Source organism: Sabethes cyaneus, chromosome 2 (genome assembly GCF_943734655.1).
Source record: "Sabethes cyaneus chromosome 2, idSabCyanKW18_F2, whole genome shotgun sequence".
NCBI lineage: Eukaryota > Metazoa > Arthropoda > Insecta > Diptera > Culicidae > Sabethes > Sabethes cyaneus.
The window spans coordinates 104,839,899-104,859,261 of NC_071354.1; the positions used below are offsets into that span (position 1 = coordinate 104,839,899).

The 19,363-nt window shown below is 41.3% G+C and overlaps 3 protein-coding genes across 7 annotated transcripts in view; 1 reads left to right on the forward strand and 2 right to left on the reverse strand.

Annotated features, from left to right (window-relative positions):
* Positions 1-639: 639 nt before the first annotated feature.
* Positions 640-4,213, reverse strand: LOC128734153 (lon protease homolog, mitochondrial). Of its 2 annotated transcripts, none has more exons than XM_053828194.1 (8): positions 3,740-4,213; positions 3,410-3,674; positions 3,028-3,301; positions 2,843-2,972; positions 2,442-2,746; positions 1,945-2,367; positions 1,698-1,885; positions 640-1,633 (listed from the first exon to the last, which is right to left on the reverse strand). In XM_053828194.1, the coding sequence occupies exons 1-8, from the start codon at positions 4,118-4,120 to the stop codon at positions 756-758; spliced, it is 2,844 nt and encodes a 947-aa protein (XP_053684169.1). In that variant the 5' UTR covers positions 4,121-4,213; the 3' UTR covers positions 640-755. The 2 variants fall into 2 exon arrangements, with proteins under 2 accessions (XP_053684169.1, XP_053684168.1); XM_053828193.1 differs by having other exon boundaries at positions 3,028-3,349.
* Positions 4,214-6,868: 2,655 nt separating this feature from the next.
* LOC128733768 (F-box/LRR-repeat protein 7) overlaps positions 6,869-19,363 on the forward strand; it is a 32,426-nt gene continuing 19,931 nt past the window's right edge. For 2 of the 4 annotated variants that reach the window (XM_053827547.1, XM_053827551.1), the window contains exon 1: positions 6,869-7,033. The gene's annotated coding sequence lies outside the window, so the exon portion shown is untranslated. Of the gene's footprint in view, positions 7,034-7,378; positions 7,422-7,449; positions 7,469-19,363 lie in introns of those variants that run through there. The other 2 variants (XM_053827549.1, XM_053827550.1) reach the window with 2 other exon arrangements.
* Positions 11,076-17,263, reverse strand: LOC128735804 (uncharacterized). The gene is made up of 2 exons (XM_053830291.1): positions 11,217-17,263; positions 11,076-11,142 (listed from the first exon to the last, which is right to left on the reverse strand). Exons 1-2 carry the CDS (start codon positions 17,261-17,263, stop codon positions 11,076-11,078), a joined length of 6,114 nt encoding a protein of 2,037 aa, XP_053686266.1.

Consider the following 19,363-nt stretch of genomic DNA (forward strand, 5'->3'; position numbering starts at 1 on the left):
TCTGTTCCTTATAGACTCGGCATGGGTTTATGGGGCCGAAGAAGGTTCTTGTTATGGTTTGAGACCCAGTGTAAAAAAATATGTGAGTGTATTCCGCGTTATGATCAATCGAGAATTGGTTTTCCGCGAAATGGTATTCGGCGAAATGTAATACAATGTTTTTCGGATGCTGGAATTAAAGTTTTGGGATATTCTGGTTATTGGTTACCAAATTGATTCAACAATACTTTTGATTCGCTTTATCATATTTGGCATAACTAATGTGCGTCTTTCGTTTGTGTAAAAATTTAGACCATCCCGGGACCTGGCTGCAATTAAGATTTATACCTTTGTTTAAAGATGGAGTGAATTCAAGTACATTTGACACTTAATTAGCTCTATCATTGTTTGGCGATTTTAATAAAAGTGACGTTGCCGGGCTCTAATATCAACGTTTGAGATTCAAATACGCTTCATTGATTTCTTGTATTTCAAAAGCAGTTTTTATGCCCAAAAAAAATTATGTTTTCACTTCATTCTTTGCGTCTGTCAAAACACAATGATAAATTTTCGTGAAAAGTAAAAGGTAGTAATGCGCCAGAAATAGAGTTTATCAGAAGCTGAACAAAAAACAAATTACTTCTAGGTAATATACTGTTTTATTCAACAAAAATGCTTATATTTGTATATCTACAGGATATCTAGCTCAAGGTACTAATTAAGTTGAATTAAAGATTAGCTTACTTCACTGATGCAGCAGTCCTTACCTATCTTTATTATACTTTCGCGAACACAATGGAGTATACATCCGAGTAATGATCGACAAAATGTACCTCCAGACCATCGGTTATAAATTTAGGCAAATCGGTGTAATCTTTCTTATTTTCCTCAGGAAGAATTATGCAATTTACACCGCTACGTTTCGCGGCAATAGTTTTCTCCTTAATTCCACCAACAGGAAGTACTTTTCCCATCAAGGAAATTTCACCGGTCATCGCTACATTTTGTCGAATGGCAGTTTCCTTCGCTAGTGAGAGTAAGGCGGTTACTATTGTTACCCCGGCGCTGGGACCATCCTTTGGCGTGGCTCCTTCTGGAACGTGTAGATGGATGTGACTGGTTTCAAGAAAATCATTAGTTTTATCCTCCTGCTTTATGAAGTTTCGTGCCACTGTGAGAGCTATTCGAGCTGATTCTTTCATTACGTCCCCTAAATGCCCCGTCAGTTCCAGTGTTCCATCCCCTAGACCATCTTTTTTTGAAATTTCGTTCAATTTACGTTTTGCAGTCTCAATGTAAAGCGCTGAGCCACCCATAGCGGTCCAGGCAAGACCCATGACGACACCAGGAGGTGTTGTTTCATACATACGGTCGTGCGTAAAAATGGGTTTTCCCAATAACTCACCGACATTTTTATCGGTTATCTCCGCTGTTTCGAGTTCTTTTCGAACAACTTTATACGTAACTTTTCGAATAATCTTCTCTATTTGTTTTTGAAGATTACGTACTCCTGACTCTCGGCAGTAACTGCGAATCAGCATGTTTAATGCGTCATCGGTAATATTGATGTGTTTATCCTCCAAGCCGCAATCTTTTTTGGCCTGTGGTATGAGGTATTGTTTCGCAATTGCCAGTTTTTCCTCAGCGACGTAGCCTTTAATAAAAACAAAGAAATATCAGAAAACCATAATGTTCATTCAGCTTCAAAATGATTTTACCGGACATGTCGATCATTTCCATGCGATCTCTTAACGGTTCTGGTATTGTATCAACCACGTTGGCAGTGCAAATGAATAAAACTTTCGATAAATCTACTGGTACATCAAGGTAATGATCAAGGAAATTTACGTTTTGTTCGGGATCCAAAAGCTCCAGCAATGCAGAACTGGGATCACCCTGATAACCCCTGAAAAACACAAGAATTAATATTCTGCTTTTGCATATCATATGGAACGCCTAACATACTTGCCAATTTTGTCGACTTCGTCAATCAAAACTAATGGGTTTTCGGTTTTAGTCTTCTTTAAACATTGAATTAGCTTGCCTGGCATTGCACCTACGTATGTCCTTCGATGTCCTTTGATTTCGGCCACATCAGTCATTCCACCAACACTGAACCGGAAATACTCCCGATTTAGAGCGCTCGCAATTGAACGCGCAATACTAGTTTTCCCTACTCCAGGTGGCCCATGGAAACAGATTATCTTTCCTTGAGTTGTTCCTTTCAACTGGCTTACAGCGATAAATTCAAGAATTCGCTTCTTAATATCCTCCATACCGTAATGATCTGCGTCCAGAATTTCAGTTGCCCGATCAATATCAAGATTTTCTTCGCTCGTAACTCCCCACGGCAATGTAGTTAACCAATCGAGATAATTGCGAGTAACGCTGTGGAAATAAGTATGCTAATGGAGATATCCTCTTCCATGCTAAGTTAATCAGGAGAAAAAATTATCACTTACTTAAATTCGGAGCTGTGGCTTTCCAAGAAATTTAGCTTGTTCAACTCTTCTTCGATCACATCAGCTACCGCTTTAGGAACAATTTTATCTTTAATCCGCTCGCGGTATTTTTCTCCAATTGCGTCTTTATCCTCTTTTTCAATGCCTAACTCCTTTTTGATTACTTTAAGTTGTTCCTGTAGAATATATTTGCGGTGTTGCTGTTTCACCTTTTCCTCTACTTCGCGTCCGATTTTTGCTTGTAGCTTTGACAATTCGAGTTCCTTTTTCAATAAGGACAGTGACAACATAAGCCGCTTCGGGATCTAGAAATAAATATAAAAATGACTTGTGGTAACCCGGTTTATAAACAAGATCAAAGCGAACACCATCCAAATATATTACTGTCAAAAAACACTTACATCCATTTCTTCCAAAATTTCCTGAAGCTCAGGTGGATCCGCAGCAGATAAAGAAGCGCCGAGATCACACAAATATATTGGGTTATCAACAACACGCTGGTTTTGTTGCAACATTTGCTGCAAGCTCTCTCTGAAACAAATGTATTTTAATGTGGATAAAGGGCAATCAATCTAAAAACTAGTACCTATAAAGAGGGTTCATCGTTATTATATCCCGAATTGTTTTAATTACTTCTTGGGTAAGAGCTTTTACTTCCTCGGTATGCTTAAAAGCTTCATGTTTAATATTCTCGACTTCCACCATCAAAACAGGCTGTTGCTCACCTTCTTTCAGCAAGCGACCTTTCGGTAGCTCTGCGATTGGTTGTCCATCCACTGTACTGTCATTGTTAGTATTTCTCACAACTTTGTTTCGATTTTTGTGTTTACGTCGTCGTTTTTCTGCATCGCTCTCATCCACTGTGACATGCATTTGCGTTTTAGATAACGGATATTTTATTGTCATTTCTGTGAGATGTGGGAACACTATGGGCTAACAATGCCGACAATCGGACACTCAATACTTACGTTTGTCATCCTGAGTTGCGTCAAGATCTTCATACAGTTGCCCAACTACTTTGATGCGTCGATGTGCGATTACTACAAGACGTAACTTGTCTCCGAGATCCTGCATTTCCTGTATCTGTGCGAATGTCCCCACATTATAAATATCTGAAAGATTATTGACTACCTCGCTTGGATTATCATCATCCTTTTTCAAGAAGATTCCGGCATACGGCTGGTTCAATTTTACTTTTCTTCTAATCAGATCAATTAACATGGGGTTAGTAATCTAAAAAAATAAAAATACAAAAATTTCAGTTTTTTGAACACATGCAAAATCTAAAAATTAGGTACCTCTAAAATTTTCATAAATCGTGGAAATACTGGATTGCGTTTGGCGGCTATCACCGGTAAATGAGGCCAAACCTCCGGTATAGCAACTGTCGCAGGAAGTTGACTGGGAAAAGAAACCGGCTCTGAGTCTGCATCTTGTTCATCATCATCCTGATCACGTTTACTGGAGAAGGTTCTAGAGCTAACAATGTTTACCGAATATGAAACGGTTCTTCGCAAGATGCATGCTTGGTGCATTGACGGGTTACGTCCTAGACACAAACTCGATACGTTTCTTACCGCAATTCCGGTATTTTTCGAAAATAAACTTTCTTTAAATGTACCGGAAATATACTTAACGCATTCTGCTTTTCGACTTAGAGCACCAATAAGTCGATTCATTTTTCACGGAAGTAACTAGGAGGCACAGAACTTTATTTCGGGTAAATCTATCTCGAACATTACATCAGAAATCACTAGAATATAAACTGATAAAAGGCATGTTTTCGCGTTTTGAAGTTTTAATAAAGACGGTCTAGTTTATATAAAGACTGGCGAATAGAAATTGCGCTATTGGCGATGCCAGGGATGCCAGCAGTGAAAAAGATTTCGTAGGCTGCTCGCACTTACAGTTACAGGAAATCTCATGCCGAACTGTCAACGCGCGAGTGTTGACAAAAGCAAAACTACTTCCCTTTCTTTTTTCTCATGCAAAACTCTGAACAATATCAGCAACGCTGGCAAGGCCAATTGCGGTTAAAAAGTTAAACCCACAGAACCCACCCCATCGACAGGCAACCATGCTTTTGCAGCCAACATCTCAGGGTGAGCGAAAATCAACCCGTAGGCAGGCAACCATGTTTTCGCTGCCAACATCTCGTGTGTGCGAAAATGAGATAGCATGTCAGCACTGCGTTTCACTCAACTGCCAGCAGTCTGATTTGGGCCCGCCGTCAAATTTTGAGCCCCGGACATGCTGTCGCTGACGTTCACTGCAGCTCGTTATAGAGATGTCAATGGGGTGGCGAAAATGAAATACCATTTCATCACCTCGTTTCACTCGACTGCCAGCAGCTTGATTTGAGCCCGCTGTCAAATTTTGAGCCCAGGACATGCTGTCGCTGACGTTCCCTGCAGCTCGATATTGGCCTTGCCAGCGTTGCTAATACCCAGTAAACCACACACTTAACAAAAAGCACCGAATTCGGTAAAATTTTACCGAAATCTAAACAGCTGAACGTTCGGTAAAAATTTCGACGGTGCCAATCGACGTTTACAGATCATTAATAATGTTTGGTGCAATAAAAAATTTTACCGAACGTTCTGCTGTTTAGATTTCGGTAAAATTTTACCGAACCGATTAAGTGTGCATATGGTTTGTATATCTCGATTGCAACTGAGATATACAAACCATATCTGAACGTGTATCTGAACGAAAAAGCTATATGTCACACCATCTAAGAACATATATGTACCAAAGTGGAGGCGATATACGTGCGAAATTTTTGACAACTATTTGTAATTCTATTTTGCGCAGTTTTTATAACACGCAACTAAATACTCCTGAATACAGCCTGAATTCGTTAATTGGGCCACGATTGCACTCCAGCTGATTCGCTAATTGGGCCGACTGACAGTTGTTAGAAATTTCTAAACTCGAAAATTCCATACAATTTTGACATTCAAGTTGTCATATAGCCCAATTAGCGAACACCCAATAAACGAACCACCAATTAACGAAACTTTGCTGTATATGATTAAGATATAATCAAATATTGCAATTGTCTATCCTGCTTTATAATTCACATTCATGAGTTGTATATCAAGACACGCACGACTGCAAAACAACTTATTGTTCACTTCAATTTGACATGCTCTAATCATTATACAATTCCAATGTGAAATTGACATGAAAACGATTTAATGTGAACTTTCTATTACGATTTTGTGTTATCTGGGAAGAAACTTTCCGTTGCGTAATTGGACATTCTCGCTGAAGTTTGCGAAAACTGCGAAGTCCTAGGCGAAGTCACAATCCATAAAACTTCTTGTCCGTTCAATTGTGTTCCTCTTTAGCTGATCTGCAAAATTGAACAATGTTTACATTTTTACATTCGAACAACAAATAATCATGAATGTATCCATAACTCCGTCAGGGCGAACTCGACGCTCCTGCAATGAATGTCAAAAGATTGTGCCACTTGCGCTCAATATCCGCCATTATCACTCGTGGAAAGCTGGATACGCTTTTATGTTGCAGCAACTAAAAGCTACATGAACAAACTTCTCTTGGATTACACAATTGTTTTGGATAATGATTTTTAAAAATCTGTACAGGTGCGGCCAACAGCACGTGTTTTGTATATCAATGCATTCGCATGACTTATGTGATCATTTGAAAACTATCCACCCTTTTCGCGTGCTTAATGGCGGCTAGTGGGTATACTTTTCGAAAACGTTTGTTTACTTTCGGGAACCCCGCTCACGTATGCTTGAAAGTTCTACAACAACAATCAAGGCTGGAAATATCAACTTGACGTGAATAAAGTTACCAAAGCCATGCTAACGTTTTCCGAAAGTTGTACCCACTAGCCGCCATTACACACGCGAAATGGTCGATATCCAGAAATGCAAGCGATCATCACCGACGATCCGTTCCGTTGCCATTGACGGCTGTTGATCATATTGACCGATTCAAGTTGATCTTTATATTTTGAATGTTTCTAGTGTCTTGTAGGTGGCAGCACCATTTCGTTTTTATGGTTTTTATCGCAAATTAAAAATGCACTTGGCAACTCTTTTCTGATCAAATCGCAATGGTTAGTGTTACCAGATGTGCAGATATGTATCATATATGTATGCATTTCTGCAAAAGCAACAGCAAATTAGAAACTGCGTGTATGCTGTATGCAGATTTTAGTATAGTGCAAGATAATTACAGTATTTATATGTTTGGCAGAGATTTTTGTGTTCAAACTCTCAGTTTTTCATGGGGGAACTATGGGGGAACAAATGCCGATTATTCCTCAGCTGAGGCACTTCTTCAAATCACATCTCTACTAGTTGCTTACATTCTTCTCAGAAAATCTGGCATCTCTGTTTATCTATCAATTCAATCAAACGCCAGTCAGGTCGATTTGAAAGCGGGTGTTTGCGTCGGGTTGCTGCATCGTATTTTCTCGATTAATAATTGTACATTTTTGGCTGCAAAAGTTAATTTTTATTGTTGATGAGCTAACTATAGTGTCATTATCTATCAGTGACAGGGAGTTTTATATTTTAAACGAAGTTTCTACCAGGAATTTGTGATTTAAAGTGAGTACTGTGGAGGCATTTAAATAACCTCACAATTTTTCTTTGCCATCTTTCTCGCGGTTTTCGCAGCGTGTGCCAAGCCAAGTAGTATTTGTGCTACGGTATGTAGTACGAGCATACCTTCAAGTGTATGAGTGAATTTTTATTAGAACTGATTTGCCGAAGGCCACATAGCCATTCTAAGCGTTCAGTGTTGTCGGTTTGTTTTGAAGTTCTTGGCATGATGTTTTGTTTCGAAATTGAATTTTGTGTTTTTACGGGTATTTACAAAAACAGAGATGTACGCGTTATTTTTGGCTTTGTGACGAAGAGCAAGATATATTTGTGTTCATCAGGAATACTCTTACGGTTGATTGCAGTTTAAATAGGATGTGAGATTGTTCATCAAGTAATGTTTCCCAGCTGAACGCAAAGGAGACAACATTGCAGTATCCTGTAATTTTTTTTATTTGTGTGTCACCAACGGGGTAACAAACTGACGGCTCCCATATATAAAAAACGTTCCTCTAAATGCTGGTTCCTGGTTCCACTACTAACTTGAGTGTGGTGAATAACTCGAAATGATAACATTGCATGAATTTTCATGCAATACGCGTGAAAATTTTGTCTTTCAGTATACTATTTAGAAACTATACTCTCAAGACCGTGAAAAAATATCGGCATGGACCGACAATTCCAAAATCATCGTCGTAAATGCTATTGCAACGAAGTTGATTTATCTTTTCATTCAACTTTTTTCGTTGAAATCTGCGTAAACAGATACAACAGAACGTTTGAAGCATAAACCTACAAAAAGGCATTTGGCAAACGAAAACCAAAACAAGTAAAAGATTGTTTTTCTACATATTCTGGCAAAAAATTCCACTCGGTTTGTTAGCGTTTGTATATTTACCGTGCGATGGATTAAGTAAATCTTATTTGCTTACAACTTTCATTTTAATTACATAATTCTAAACAAATACAACAAAGAATAAAAGCTATCGATTTACAATCAGCAAGATAAATGTGCAATTTTGTAATAAGCGCATTTCAAATGTAACGCAAGATGAGCTTTTGCTTCCATAATTGATGCTACAAAAGTGAACGTTTTCCTATAGAAATAATGCGTCACTTATTATGGACGGCCCGAAAATGCGATTGCAGCGCCGCTCACAACACGGGCAGCAGTTACGGGAAACATGCAACTGTCATAATAGGGGGTAGGTTGTCACAGACGGCTAAGACCATCGGTAGTCCATCTTGCCAAAATACCTTGTAATGTAATCATGTTATAAATAACAAACATTTATTTATGTTATTTAAAAGGTCACATTAACTTTGAATAATATTGGTTCTCCAAGTTTACCTTAATAAGGGGGGGGCTAATGTATAACTGTATTGGTGGTTTATGAGCATCAGGAAAAGATTTGGCTGCGGAAAAAAAATTTACTGATAAAAACAAATCGCGTATATGTATACGCGGCGAAGTGTGCGTTGGTTAAGTGTCAGCAATCTTTATTGTGAGAAAAATGCTGAGGAATATTTAAGTTTTGAGTTGATAGTCGTAACTTATGAATTCCGGTTCCATATTACTTTTAGCATGTAACCATCACGGGAATGACACTTCCTATATCAACCTGTACAAAAAAACGTAGCCAACATATATGGCCAGGCCCAACTAAAACGAAGCCCAATCAGCAACATTCTGTACAAATTCACTGACAATAATTGCTTACGAAAGTGTGAGTGGGAACCAGAAAAATGTTTTCTTCTTCATAACAATGCAAACAACAAGCTACATTAAGCTGGTGAACCGATAACTGTCATGATAAATCACCTAAGATTTATTCGCGACTAAGAAGTTGCTGACTTTTGTTTGTGTGAGAAAAAAAAGAAGGAAGTACTTTTTGCTTTTGTTTTCACTCAAGTTTTGGCAATTCGGCACGGGTTTTCGTGTAAGTGTGAACAAGCTTATAAAAATCTTCCCGCATAAATGAAAACATTTACGTAAATGATCATAAATCATTTGTAATTATAATCTTTATAATCACCATAGAATCGAAGGTTACAATCCAGCTTTTTGCGAGCCATAATGACGGACAGGGTTGTTATTTCCTCACTCATTGTGCAAAAAGTGGAACTTTTTTTTTCAACACAATGAGCAGAACTGCTTTCAGAAATGAGAAATAAATCCACGCAATGAGAAACAGACTGAACATAAAGAGAAAAACTGACGCGCAGAAAAACTTATTGCGCTCTTTAAATGAGAAACTCGGTTTCGCTCTCGGTCCTCTTGGTAGCTACAGCAGTAAGCGTGAAAACGAAACAACCGGTGCGCGTACAGAAACTATAGACTCAGAGGCGTCGAGGCAATCAAACGTTAAATTTTGAATCTTTGCGGAGAATTACCTTGGTTTATAATGGGACTATCCTGTAGGTGCGCGTCAAGAAGCAAGTGTATCGGAATTTCAATGTTGTCATATCTAAATAACATTTTTCGCACTGTTGCCGTTGTGACATGCCTGACCATATAGATTCAGTTGCGTCTACAGACCTACAGAGAACAGATTAACAGGCTCGAAGAAAGTAATCGATTTTGTGTGTGTAAAATTTGCCGGTGGCGTCCTCCAGAAATAGTTTGCCAAACGCATAAAAATATGCATGTACCTTTACCAAGATTACGTTGTGCTGGAGGTACATAGTAGCGATTGCAGCGACATCAAGTTTTAGTTTGCCACTTACAGCTCGATGGGTGCTCCATCGTAGGATTACTCGTTGATTACATAAAAAAAATTTACACACTTTTCGTCAATTACCTGGTAGTCTGTTCTCTGTGTACAGGCAGCCAAATTCAACTGAATATACTAAATATAAGAATCACGATTCAACTGCAACGGATTAATATTTTTCTGATGGCAATGACCGCTATTTACAATCGTCATTTTTTCTCAACCCTCTATCCATGTTAAAAATACCCGTAGTTGTAATACGTCAGCCCATCGCATCAACGGCAACGTATTCAAAGTGTATTAACATTCTGTTGCTCCTCAATGAGTAGCACGATGTGCGGTTGCTCATACAACTGCTGTTGAAAACTCGGTTTCAACGTAAATGATTTCCGAAATTATATTCGCCAACCGGGATAAATGAAAGGCAGGTTCTGGTTGCAGCAGAATATAATTTTCCTGTAGAACACACGAATTAATTTAATAGATATAATATTTTTGAGATCGCTTTTGAAACTGCTCCTATGATTACTGGTTAGCAGCCGAGCTTCTAAACTCTTAGATTCTAAATTTTATCAGGTTATATTTATTAGACTTACGTTTTGTCCGATTAATTAATTTGGCCGTTATCTGATGTCGATCGGCTCAGTGGTTGATATGAGCAAAGTAATTTTCTATGGCTTTCAATTATAGCGTCTGCAGCTTTAATCTAGTATGTAAGTGACATCTAAGTATAACTATTTAGGTTTAAGAAAATGACGCTTACCGATATCGGCTTATAAATCTTCTTATTATCGCATCTAGAGCTTTAACCGACTGCAGCTTACAGATATTTTGATTATAGCGCCTAACTGTAACCCAGTATGTAAATTGTGTTTAAGTTTCATTAATTTAGGTTTAAGAAACTGCATGCTTACCGACTAGGAAATTTTGATTAAGAAATTTAAGTAGTATAATTCACGGTGAAACTTGCACTAATTATAGTTTATAATTTAGCTTTAGCAATTTACTTATTTAGGAAATTGGAATTGCAATGAGATGCAGCGTCCTATCTGATCTTCTTTCTATTGTTTTATTTTCTTCTCGAATGACAATCGAGTTCTGATACCCTCGCACTGTATAGCATTTGCACAGGTCCAGCGACCAAGATAATAATGAGAGGTGCCGTCAGGCCGCTATGGCCAATACTCCTCCCCGAGTACGCCAGCTGTTTGCTGGCTTACTATTCGTCGCACCGGACATCCAGTACTGCTAGCTTCGTCGCTGGGCGTTCATAAATCCCATTCGCTGTCCGTACAGTCGCAGATCTTACCTGTCCATCTGTGCTTACTCTGGTACTAATGATTTTCCCCTTGGGCCAACAATTGCGGGGCATTTTGTTGTCCGCAATCACCACTACATCTCCTATTGAAAGCGGTTTTGTTCGACTAAACCATTTTGTTCGTCGAGTGATTTCTGGAAGGTAGTCTGACACCCACCGCTTCCAGTACTGATTTGCTAGGATTTGCGAAGTACACCAGTTCATTTTAAGGGTCGCACCACTGTCGTCTAGGGTAGTAAGTGGTTTCGATCCGTTGGACGAACCTAGCAAAAAATCGTTCGGTGTTAGAGCTGGGGCCGAATCTTCGTCAATCGGCACGTGAGTTAACGGGCGTGAATTAACTATATTCTCCACCTGTACCAGTAGATTGTGGAGCACCTCGTCAGATGGCCTCTTAGATCGACAAACTACCATCAGATTACTTTTAACGGTCCGGATTAGCCGTTCCCAGCTGCCGCCCATGTGGGGCGAAAGAGGTGGGTTGAATACCCATTCGATTCCGGAATCGGCAAACTCCTTCATAAGTTCGTGCTGATTGATGGTTTCCGAAATCCGCCGTAATTCTCGATTCGCCCCCACAAAATTGGTACCGCGGTCACTGTAGATTTTCTGCGGAGCGCCGCGACGTGCAATAAAATTTTGAATGGCTATGATGCACGAGCTTGTACTAAGTGAATATACGACCTCGATATGAATCGCTCGTACAGTTAAACAGGTGGCTAGCATGCCCCACCGCTTCTCCACTCTTCTTCCAACAGCAACTTCGATGGGCCCAAAATAATCCACGCCCACGTGTGTAAAGGGTCGTGAAAACGCAGCCAAGCGTGCCGGCGGGAGATCAGCCATGTACGGTGGCCTTGGTATTGTACTATAGTTCTTACATCTTTGACAGGACCTTCGTACCTGGTTATAACATGCTCGTAACTGTGGTATGCGAAATTTTTGCCTAATCTCATTTATTACCGTTTCGTGGTTTTGGTGGTGATACTTTTGGTGATAATGGTTTACAATAAGGCTAGTGATGTGGTGTTTTTTATGAAGAAGGATCGGCTGCTTTGCGTCTTCGGTGGCATAGTGGCATGCCGCAATGCGAGTGCGCATACGCATAATTCCTCGTTCGTCTAGCCAAGGCGTTAATTGGTAGAGTGAACTGCTTTTGGGAATGACTTTGGCAGAGGTTCCGGCATCACGATTTGAACCTTGAAGAGCTGCAATTTCGTTAGGGTACATTTCCCGTTGCGCAAGCCGGATCAGCGATTGTTCAGCATTTAACAATTCGTCGGTTGTAAGCGTACCTGTGGTGGCGCACTTCCCAGCTCGCCTACGACGACAGTTGTCCGCAAATCGGTGAACCTGTGCTACGACTCTAATAAGTCTTTTCCAGCTTGAGAAATCAATAAACGAAAGAACTGATATCGGATGAGTGTGGCATGCAAGGAAGCAAGATCGTAGCTCATTCTCGGTCGCCTCGTTACAGCATGACGACTTAGGCCAATTTTCTTCCAATGACTGAAGAAATTCGGCTCCCTTGAACCACCTGTGGTCGGATGACAAATCTGGTAAACTAGTCCATTTGGTAGCGTCGTCCGCAGGGTTAAGTTTTCCAGGAACCCATCGCCATTCACACCTTTCCGAGATCTCCAGAATCTCACTGACACGATGACCAACATATTGGTTGTATCGACGATGGTCTGAGTTGATCCAAGAGAGGACATTTTTAGAATCTGTCCAGTAAAACTTTTTGAAGCCTCGAATACATAGCGATTCTGCTACCGTGAGAGATAGACGCGCACCAAGGCGTGCAGCTTCCAGTTCCATTCTTGGAATTGATACAAATTTTAGTGGAGCAACTCTTGTTTTGGCGGCTACAATAGAACAGTTGAAGATGTCATCTTTAAGAAAACGGAGATAGCAAACAGCAGCCATTGCATTTTCACTGGCGTCCACCATCGTATGCAACTGTATTTCGTCTGCATCGTCCATTGAGTATAACTTGTTATAGCACCGAGGTATTCGTAATTGTTCAACGAGCGGCAGAACCTTTAGCCAAGTTAGCCATTTGTGGAATGAGTCTTCGTTGATGGGCTCGTCCCATTGAACGCCAGAACGCCAGATTTGCTGTAGGAGAATCTTCAAGTACGAGAGAACGTGAGAAATCAATCCAAGTGGGTCAAAAATCGACATGAGCACGCGCAGTACCTCCCGCTTCGTGGGACGACGTTGCCCGGCTAACAGAGCCGTATCGTAGCGGTGCCATCCGATTTTATATGTAAACACATCGTCACGCGTGTTCCACCACATTCCCAAAACTTTTTCCGTCGCTAGCTCGGAGGATAAATCAAGGCATTTTTCATCGGCCTCCGATCCTTTTAGCGACGCCAGCACTTTGCTTGAGTTGCTTATCCAATTTCTAATCTCGAATCCACCTTCCGCATGGACATGCTTAACGTCTTTGGCTAACTGAATAGCTTGCTCTTCTGTATCAACACTTACGAGCATGTCATCGACGTAGTGAGATTTCGTAATGGCTTCGTATGCTGCTGGGTAGTGGTATGCAAATCGTTCAGCGTTGGTGTTCTTCACAAACTGTGCTGTGGTGGGGGAGCAGCAAGCCCCAAATGTCATAACCCGCATAACGTACACTACTGTATCTTCATGACTATCTTGCCAGTAGAAACACTGGCTCGGTTGGTCCTCCAGCCGAATCATTATCTGGTGAAACATCTCACGGATGTCTCCTGTGAGCCCGACACTACGTCTTCGAAAGTTGAGTAAGATTGCAAACAGAGAGCCCAGCAGATCCGGTCCTGTTATTAAGGCGGAGTTCAATGACGTGCCGTGAGCGCTAGCCGCAGCATCCCAAACTATCCGAACCTTGCCAGGTTTGTTCGGGTTCGTCACGGGAAAAACCGGCAAATACCAACGTCGCGGCACTCGCTGCATAATTTCTTCTTCGGTGAGCTTACGAATATAGCCTTTCGCCTCGTAATCGATTATCTTATCCTGGAGCGTTTTTGCTAGGTCAGAGTCTTTCTCGAGTCGTTTCTTAAGACATACGAATCGCCGCAGTGCCATTGATCGGCTGTCAGGGAGACGGGTATCGTCGTATCTCCAGAGCAAACCGCACTCGTATCGATCCTCTTTTAAACGGGTAAGCGATTCAAGTAGAAGCATCGCGCGTTTATCTTCGGTCGACAGGGATAGCTTTTCCGACTTCGTCACTCCAAGACTATCCAGAGCGAAGTAATCCTTCATTGCCTGATGTAGATTCTCGTCGAACCCATCACTGCATTGACAGACATGAAAGGTGTAATGGTGTAGGCTAGCGTCGTTTGCTGTGCTCCATCCCCCACATACGGTCCATCCTAAACGCGTCTTTATAGCGATTGGTTGACCCATTCTACCTTCTCGACACTTAAGCATTAGAATGAGTTGAGCATGTTTCATGCCGATTAAAATACGAGGGCGAGCATTGCTGTATGATTCAATCGGCAAATTCCGCAAATGCGGATACAGCTGTGACAGTTCAGATATGTCCAGCGTCTGCTGTGGCAATAACAGCTCCTCAACAGTTCTAACTTCGTCTAGTTGAAATTGTTTACTTTCCTTGTCGATTCCGGCAATTTGGAGGTTGCAAACGCGTGAGTTAGCTTCATGTCTTTCAGTTCCTCCGGTCCATCGAAGGCACAACGGTCGTGTTGAACCTTCAAGACACAACTCATTTGCGAGATCCTGATCGAGCAACGTAAGCGCGGATCCCTCATCCAGGAATGCAAATGTGCGAATCGCCTTTTTTGTTCCATAAAGTGTTACAGGAAGGTAACGGAATAGTGCAGAGCTTCCTGTTGCTTGATGAGTGTTGCAGTCGGAACGGCTAGTACCGGGTAGTGGAGATTGTGTGCGTTCAGGAATCCCTGCTATTTTTTGTCTGGAATCATTGTGTAGCAGTGCGTGGTGCCTGTAAGTGCATCCATTTTTGCCACATGGTTTTGCTTTACAAACTCCTCTATGAATTCGCAGGCATGTTCGGCAATATCCAAATTCTCTTATGACTGCCCATTTCGATTCCCTAGAGAGCTCTAAAAAGCGTTGACACTTGTCAGCAGATTTGCAGCTTCCTTTACAAACTGGACAGGCTTCTCTGAATGACGTTGCTGCCACCGTTGATGGTTCTTCCGTATCGCTTTCGTAGTTTTCTTGAGGATGAAATGTTTCAGAATGCGCGCCAAGGTATGCGTTTCCTTTCCTTGATCCACGAGCTTCATTATGAGTGGATTGCATTCCTCGTACCGTAGGTGGGAAAACGACGACACTAGCTGCCTCCGCCAAGGTGTAGATCCACTGTCCAAAGGATGCAAGGTTGACATTTTTTAGTGTGAGACGATGCTGAGCCCAGGTTAGTTTCAGCGACGATGGTAGCTTTCCGACGAGCTGGTGGAGCATGGTAACGTTATAGATGTATTCCTGCATTCCACATGCATCTACGGTTGCACAAAAGTTTTGAACACTCACAGCAAAGTTTATTAGCGTTTCCAACCTGTCTTCTCGGATCGGCGGCAGTGAGCTTATTTTATCGATCAACGACTGTATGATTACCTCGGGTTGTCCAAATAACATTTTCAAGGTAGTTAGTATCCCTGAAACATTTCCGGAATGCATCAATCGACTCTTTACAGCGTCGTAGGCCTTGCCCTTCAAACTCTTTTGCAGCCGAACTATGTTCTCATCGTCTGTAAATCCGCACATTGTGGTGGTGCGATTGTACATCGACATAAAAACTGGCCACTCCTCAGGATTCCCAGAAAATATAGGCAGGTCTTTGGAAACTGCCTGTCGGGCAGCAATTTGAGAACGTGACAGCTGGAACTGATCGTACTCGTCCACTGACGATGATTTTACTGAGAAAGTGTTATGGTCGTTGGTCGGGTTCTCGTGCGTGCTACGCAACACACCAGGCTCTCTCGGGTGGAGCTGTGTTGACTGTGGTAGAGCGTGTGGAACGAATCGTCCAGGCTCCTGGTGAGAAGAAATTCGATTTCGCGGTTGCGACCTTACTTCTGCATGCCAATTCGATAACTGCTGTTGCTGCTCGCGTAGAAGCCTACCTTGTTCCAACTGCTCTTCCCGCATTCGATTGATTGTACTTGCTTGCTTTTCCAATTCCTCCCGTTGCTGCTGAAATACGTCGTCGTGCTTCCGAGATCGTTCTGGAGCGGAGGCTTCAGCTGTATCTATGGCTATAGGAGCAGTGCCTCGGACCCACTCTTCTACTCGGCTACCGCATACATTTGAACTTCGACTCGATGCTTTATCGTTCGCCAGGTTCTCAAGGATTTTGTATTTATTGTCTAAGTACAACTTATACTCTTGCGCTGCCTTTTCCTCTTGCTGTAACTGAAATGCTCGTTCTTCCTGTAGCCTCATGAGCTGGAGCTTTGCACGATCCTTTGCAGACTTTCGCGATGAGGATATAGAGATCTCTGAGAGAGCTTTCTCTACATCGATCACTTGCAGACTTACAGCCGGCAATGAAGGCCTTTGATTCTGCTGACAGTACGCTGGGGCTGGATCTGTCCGTCGCTCTTGGATTGGGGGAGCCTTCAACGACTGGGTTGGCTTTGATGACGTTTCGTTTATACAAACTCCTGGTTTGCTTACACCTCTCAGTTGATACTGCGGTGCCATTTGTGCAGGCACTGTATCCGGCGGAACTGGCTGTTGGTTAGATGACGAAACTGTCAACTGATTTGTTGACAGCAGAACCGGAGGAATAACTGGATTTCCACGGTTACTGGTAACGATCTTCCCGATGCTTAGGTTGCGCAGTGATCTTCGATCATCGATTACGCTTTCATGTACTGGTGCTCCATCAGAAGCTGCCTTAGTTCGCTGAACCCATTTTGCCGTAACGCAGCTTGTGCAGCTCCAGCTCTGATTGGCTATTTCTTCTGATACACCTACACAAGCAAAGTGATGCCAGCCGTCACACGCGTCGCACTGGACCATCTCTTCAGTGTCCGGCCCGCGACACGTCTTACAAGCATGTCCCTCACGTGATTCATCCGATGACACTGCCTTAGCGTTATCAACAACATTTTGTATCGCACAACTCTGAATCTCATTATCACCACCAAAACATTCAACCACACCACATTGTATCGCGTTATTACTTTTCGCTTTTGATTTATTACCACGTACCGGCATTTTGACGTAAACTGACCGCTTCGTACGCAAAAAACGAAAATTATATGCTGTTGAAAACTCGGTTTCAACGTAAATGATTTCCGAAATTATATTCGCCAACCGGGATAAATGAAAGGCAGGTTCTGGTTGCAGCAGAATATAATTTTCCTGTAGAACACACGAATTAATTTAATAGATATAATATTTTTGAGATCGCTTTTGAAACTGCTCCTATGATTACTGGTTAGCAGCCGAGCTTCTAAACTCTTAGATTCTAAATTTTATCAGGTTATATTTATTAGACTTACGTTTTGTCCGATTAATTAATTTGGCCGTTATCTGATGTCGATCGGCTCAGTGGTTGATATGAGCAAAGTAATTTTCTATGGCTTTCAATTATAGCGTCTGCAGCTTTAATCTAGTATGTAAGTGACATCTAAGTATAACTATTTAGGTTTAAGAAAATGACGCTTACCGATATCGGCTTATAAATCTTCTTATTATCGCATCTAGAGCTTTAACCGACTGCAGCTTACAGATATTTTGATTATAGCGCCTAACTGTAACCCAGTATGTAAATTGTGTTTAAGTTTCATTAATTTAGGTTTAAGAAACTGCATGCTTACCGACTAGGAAATTTTGATTAAGAAATTTAAGTAGTATAATTCACGGTGAAACTTGCACTAATTATAGTTTATAATTTAGCTTTAGCAATTTACTTATTTAGGAAATTGGAATTGCAATGAGATGCAGCGTCCTATCTGATCTTCTTTCTATTGTTTTATTTTCTTCTCGAATGACAATCGAGTTCTGATACCCTCGCACTGTATAGCATTTGCACAGGTCCAGCGACCAAGATAATAATGAGAGGTGCCGTCAGGCCGCTCTATGGCCAATAACTGCGTTCAGCAAGAAAGAGAAAAGTAATAATGAAACGGAGCAGAATAAATCGCGTTGAAGACTGAGCACAGTTTGAATTTTTCTCCTCTTTTTTTCTTCTGAGGAGGAATCATCCCTGATGACGGATGTGTTCGTAATATTTGAACAGCATTTTTGACATTTCCCTAATACATCGCACGTTTTCTTTCCGTGCGTTCACGGTAAAACTATGGAAATGTACGGAAAGAAAACGTGCGATGTATTAGAGAAATGTCAAAAATGCTGTTCAAATATTCCGAACACGTGCGCCATTATGGCTCGCAAAAAGCTGGATACATTCCAAAACCAGAATTTTTCAACGGCGTTACCATTTATATTATGGTTCAACCATTATCATTATGTTCATATCCTATCCAGCTTTTTACGCGCTATAATGGCGGATGCTGTAAATTGTGTTCGTAATATGCGAACAATCTTTTTGACAACTTTGCATTCATCAAAACCGGGCACTCTTCTCCTATACGGCAGTGTTGCTCTTTCTTTTGTTTATGCAAAAGAAGGAGAGCAATATGTCGACCAACATTTTAAAAGAACGGGTAAGCCAACTGTCAAACAGAACGAGTGAGAGTTCATTTTCCTATAGATCATTACACGAGAGCTCCTAACCACACTTTTTTGACAGCACTTGGTGGTTTGTTTACGTGGTGTTAAATTTTGAATTGAGTTTTCTATCTTTGTCCGGCAGATAATGATAGAAATTTATAGTTTTTATTGAAGAGAAAGTGCCTTACATGCATTTTACAGAAATTGATGCAGTAATCCTTCATGAAATTTCAAATCGAAACTGCTGGATGTGACAAAAACATGTAAACAAACCACCAAGTGGTGTCATGTACTAGTAAATAAAACAATACGCTAAAAAGCAGATAAATGCATTATCGGGATCAAAACAATACAAACGACAATTGCGCTGCGTGTTTGGGTTTGAGTTTCTGTCAACTGCAGCAGACAAAAATAGAGTTGCAAGTCCCTTGGCTCGAAATCAATCACACGCCGTTTGGTCCATGACAGTACAAACGTCATGGACCAAATACCATCTGCAGTAACGCATACATGTATGGAATTTGACAGCAATAGATCCCCCCTGGTTACGACCACGACTTACGAGGCTTACGAGTTGACGACCCTTTCAAAATCGCAAATTATCTGGCATCTCTGCTCCAGGCTCCAATGCATTTGCCG

Bases quoted from the DNA above. Each gene is read 5' to 3' on its own strand.
- LOC128734153 (XM_053828193.1), bottom strand. From the start codon at position 4,120: ATGAATCGACTTATTGGTGCTCTAAGTCGAAAAGCAGAATGCGTTAAG. The intron at 3,675-3,739 runs GTACCTAATTTT...TTATTTTTTTAG, and splicing joins GATTTATGAAAATTTTAGAG to ATTACTAACCCCATGTTAAT. The intron at 2,368-2,441 runs GTAAGTGATAAT...TTATTTCCACAG, and splicing joins AGCCACAGCTCCGAATTTAA to CGTTACTCGCAATTATCTCG.
- LOC128735804 (XM_053830291.1), bottom strand. From the start codon at position 17,263: ATGCCGGTACGTGGTAATAAATCAAAAGCGAAAAGTAATAACGCGATA. The intron at 11,143-11,216 runs GTGGGTGTCAGA...CGCTTTCAATAG, and splicing joins GCAAATCAGTACTGGAAGCG to GAGATGTAGTGGTGATTGCG.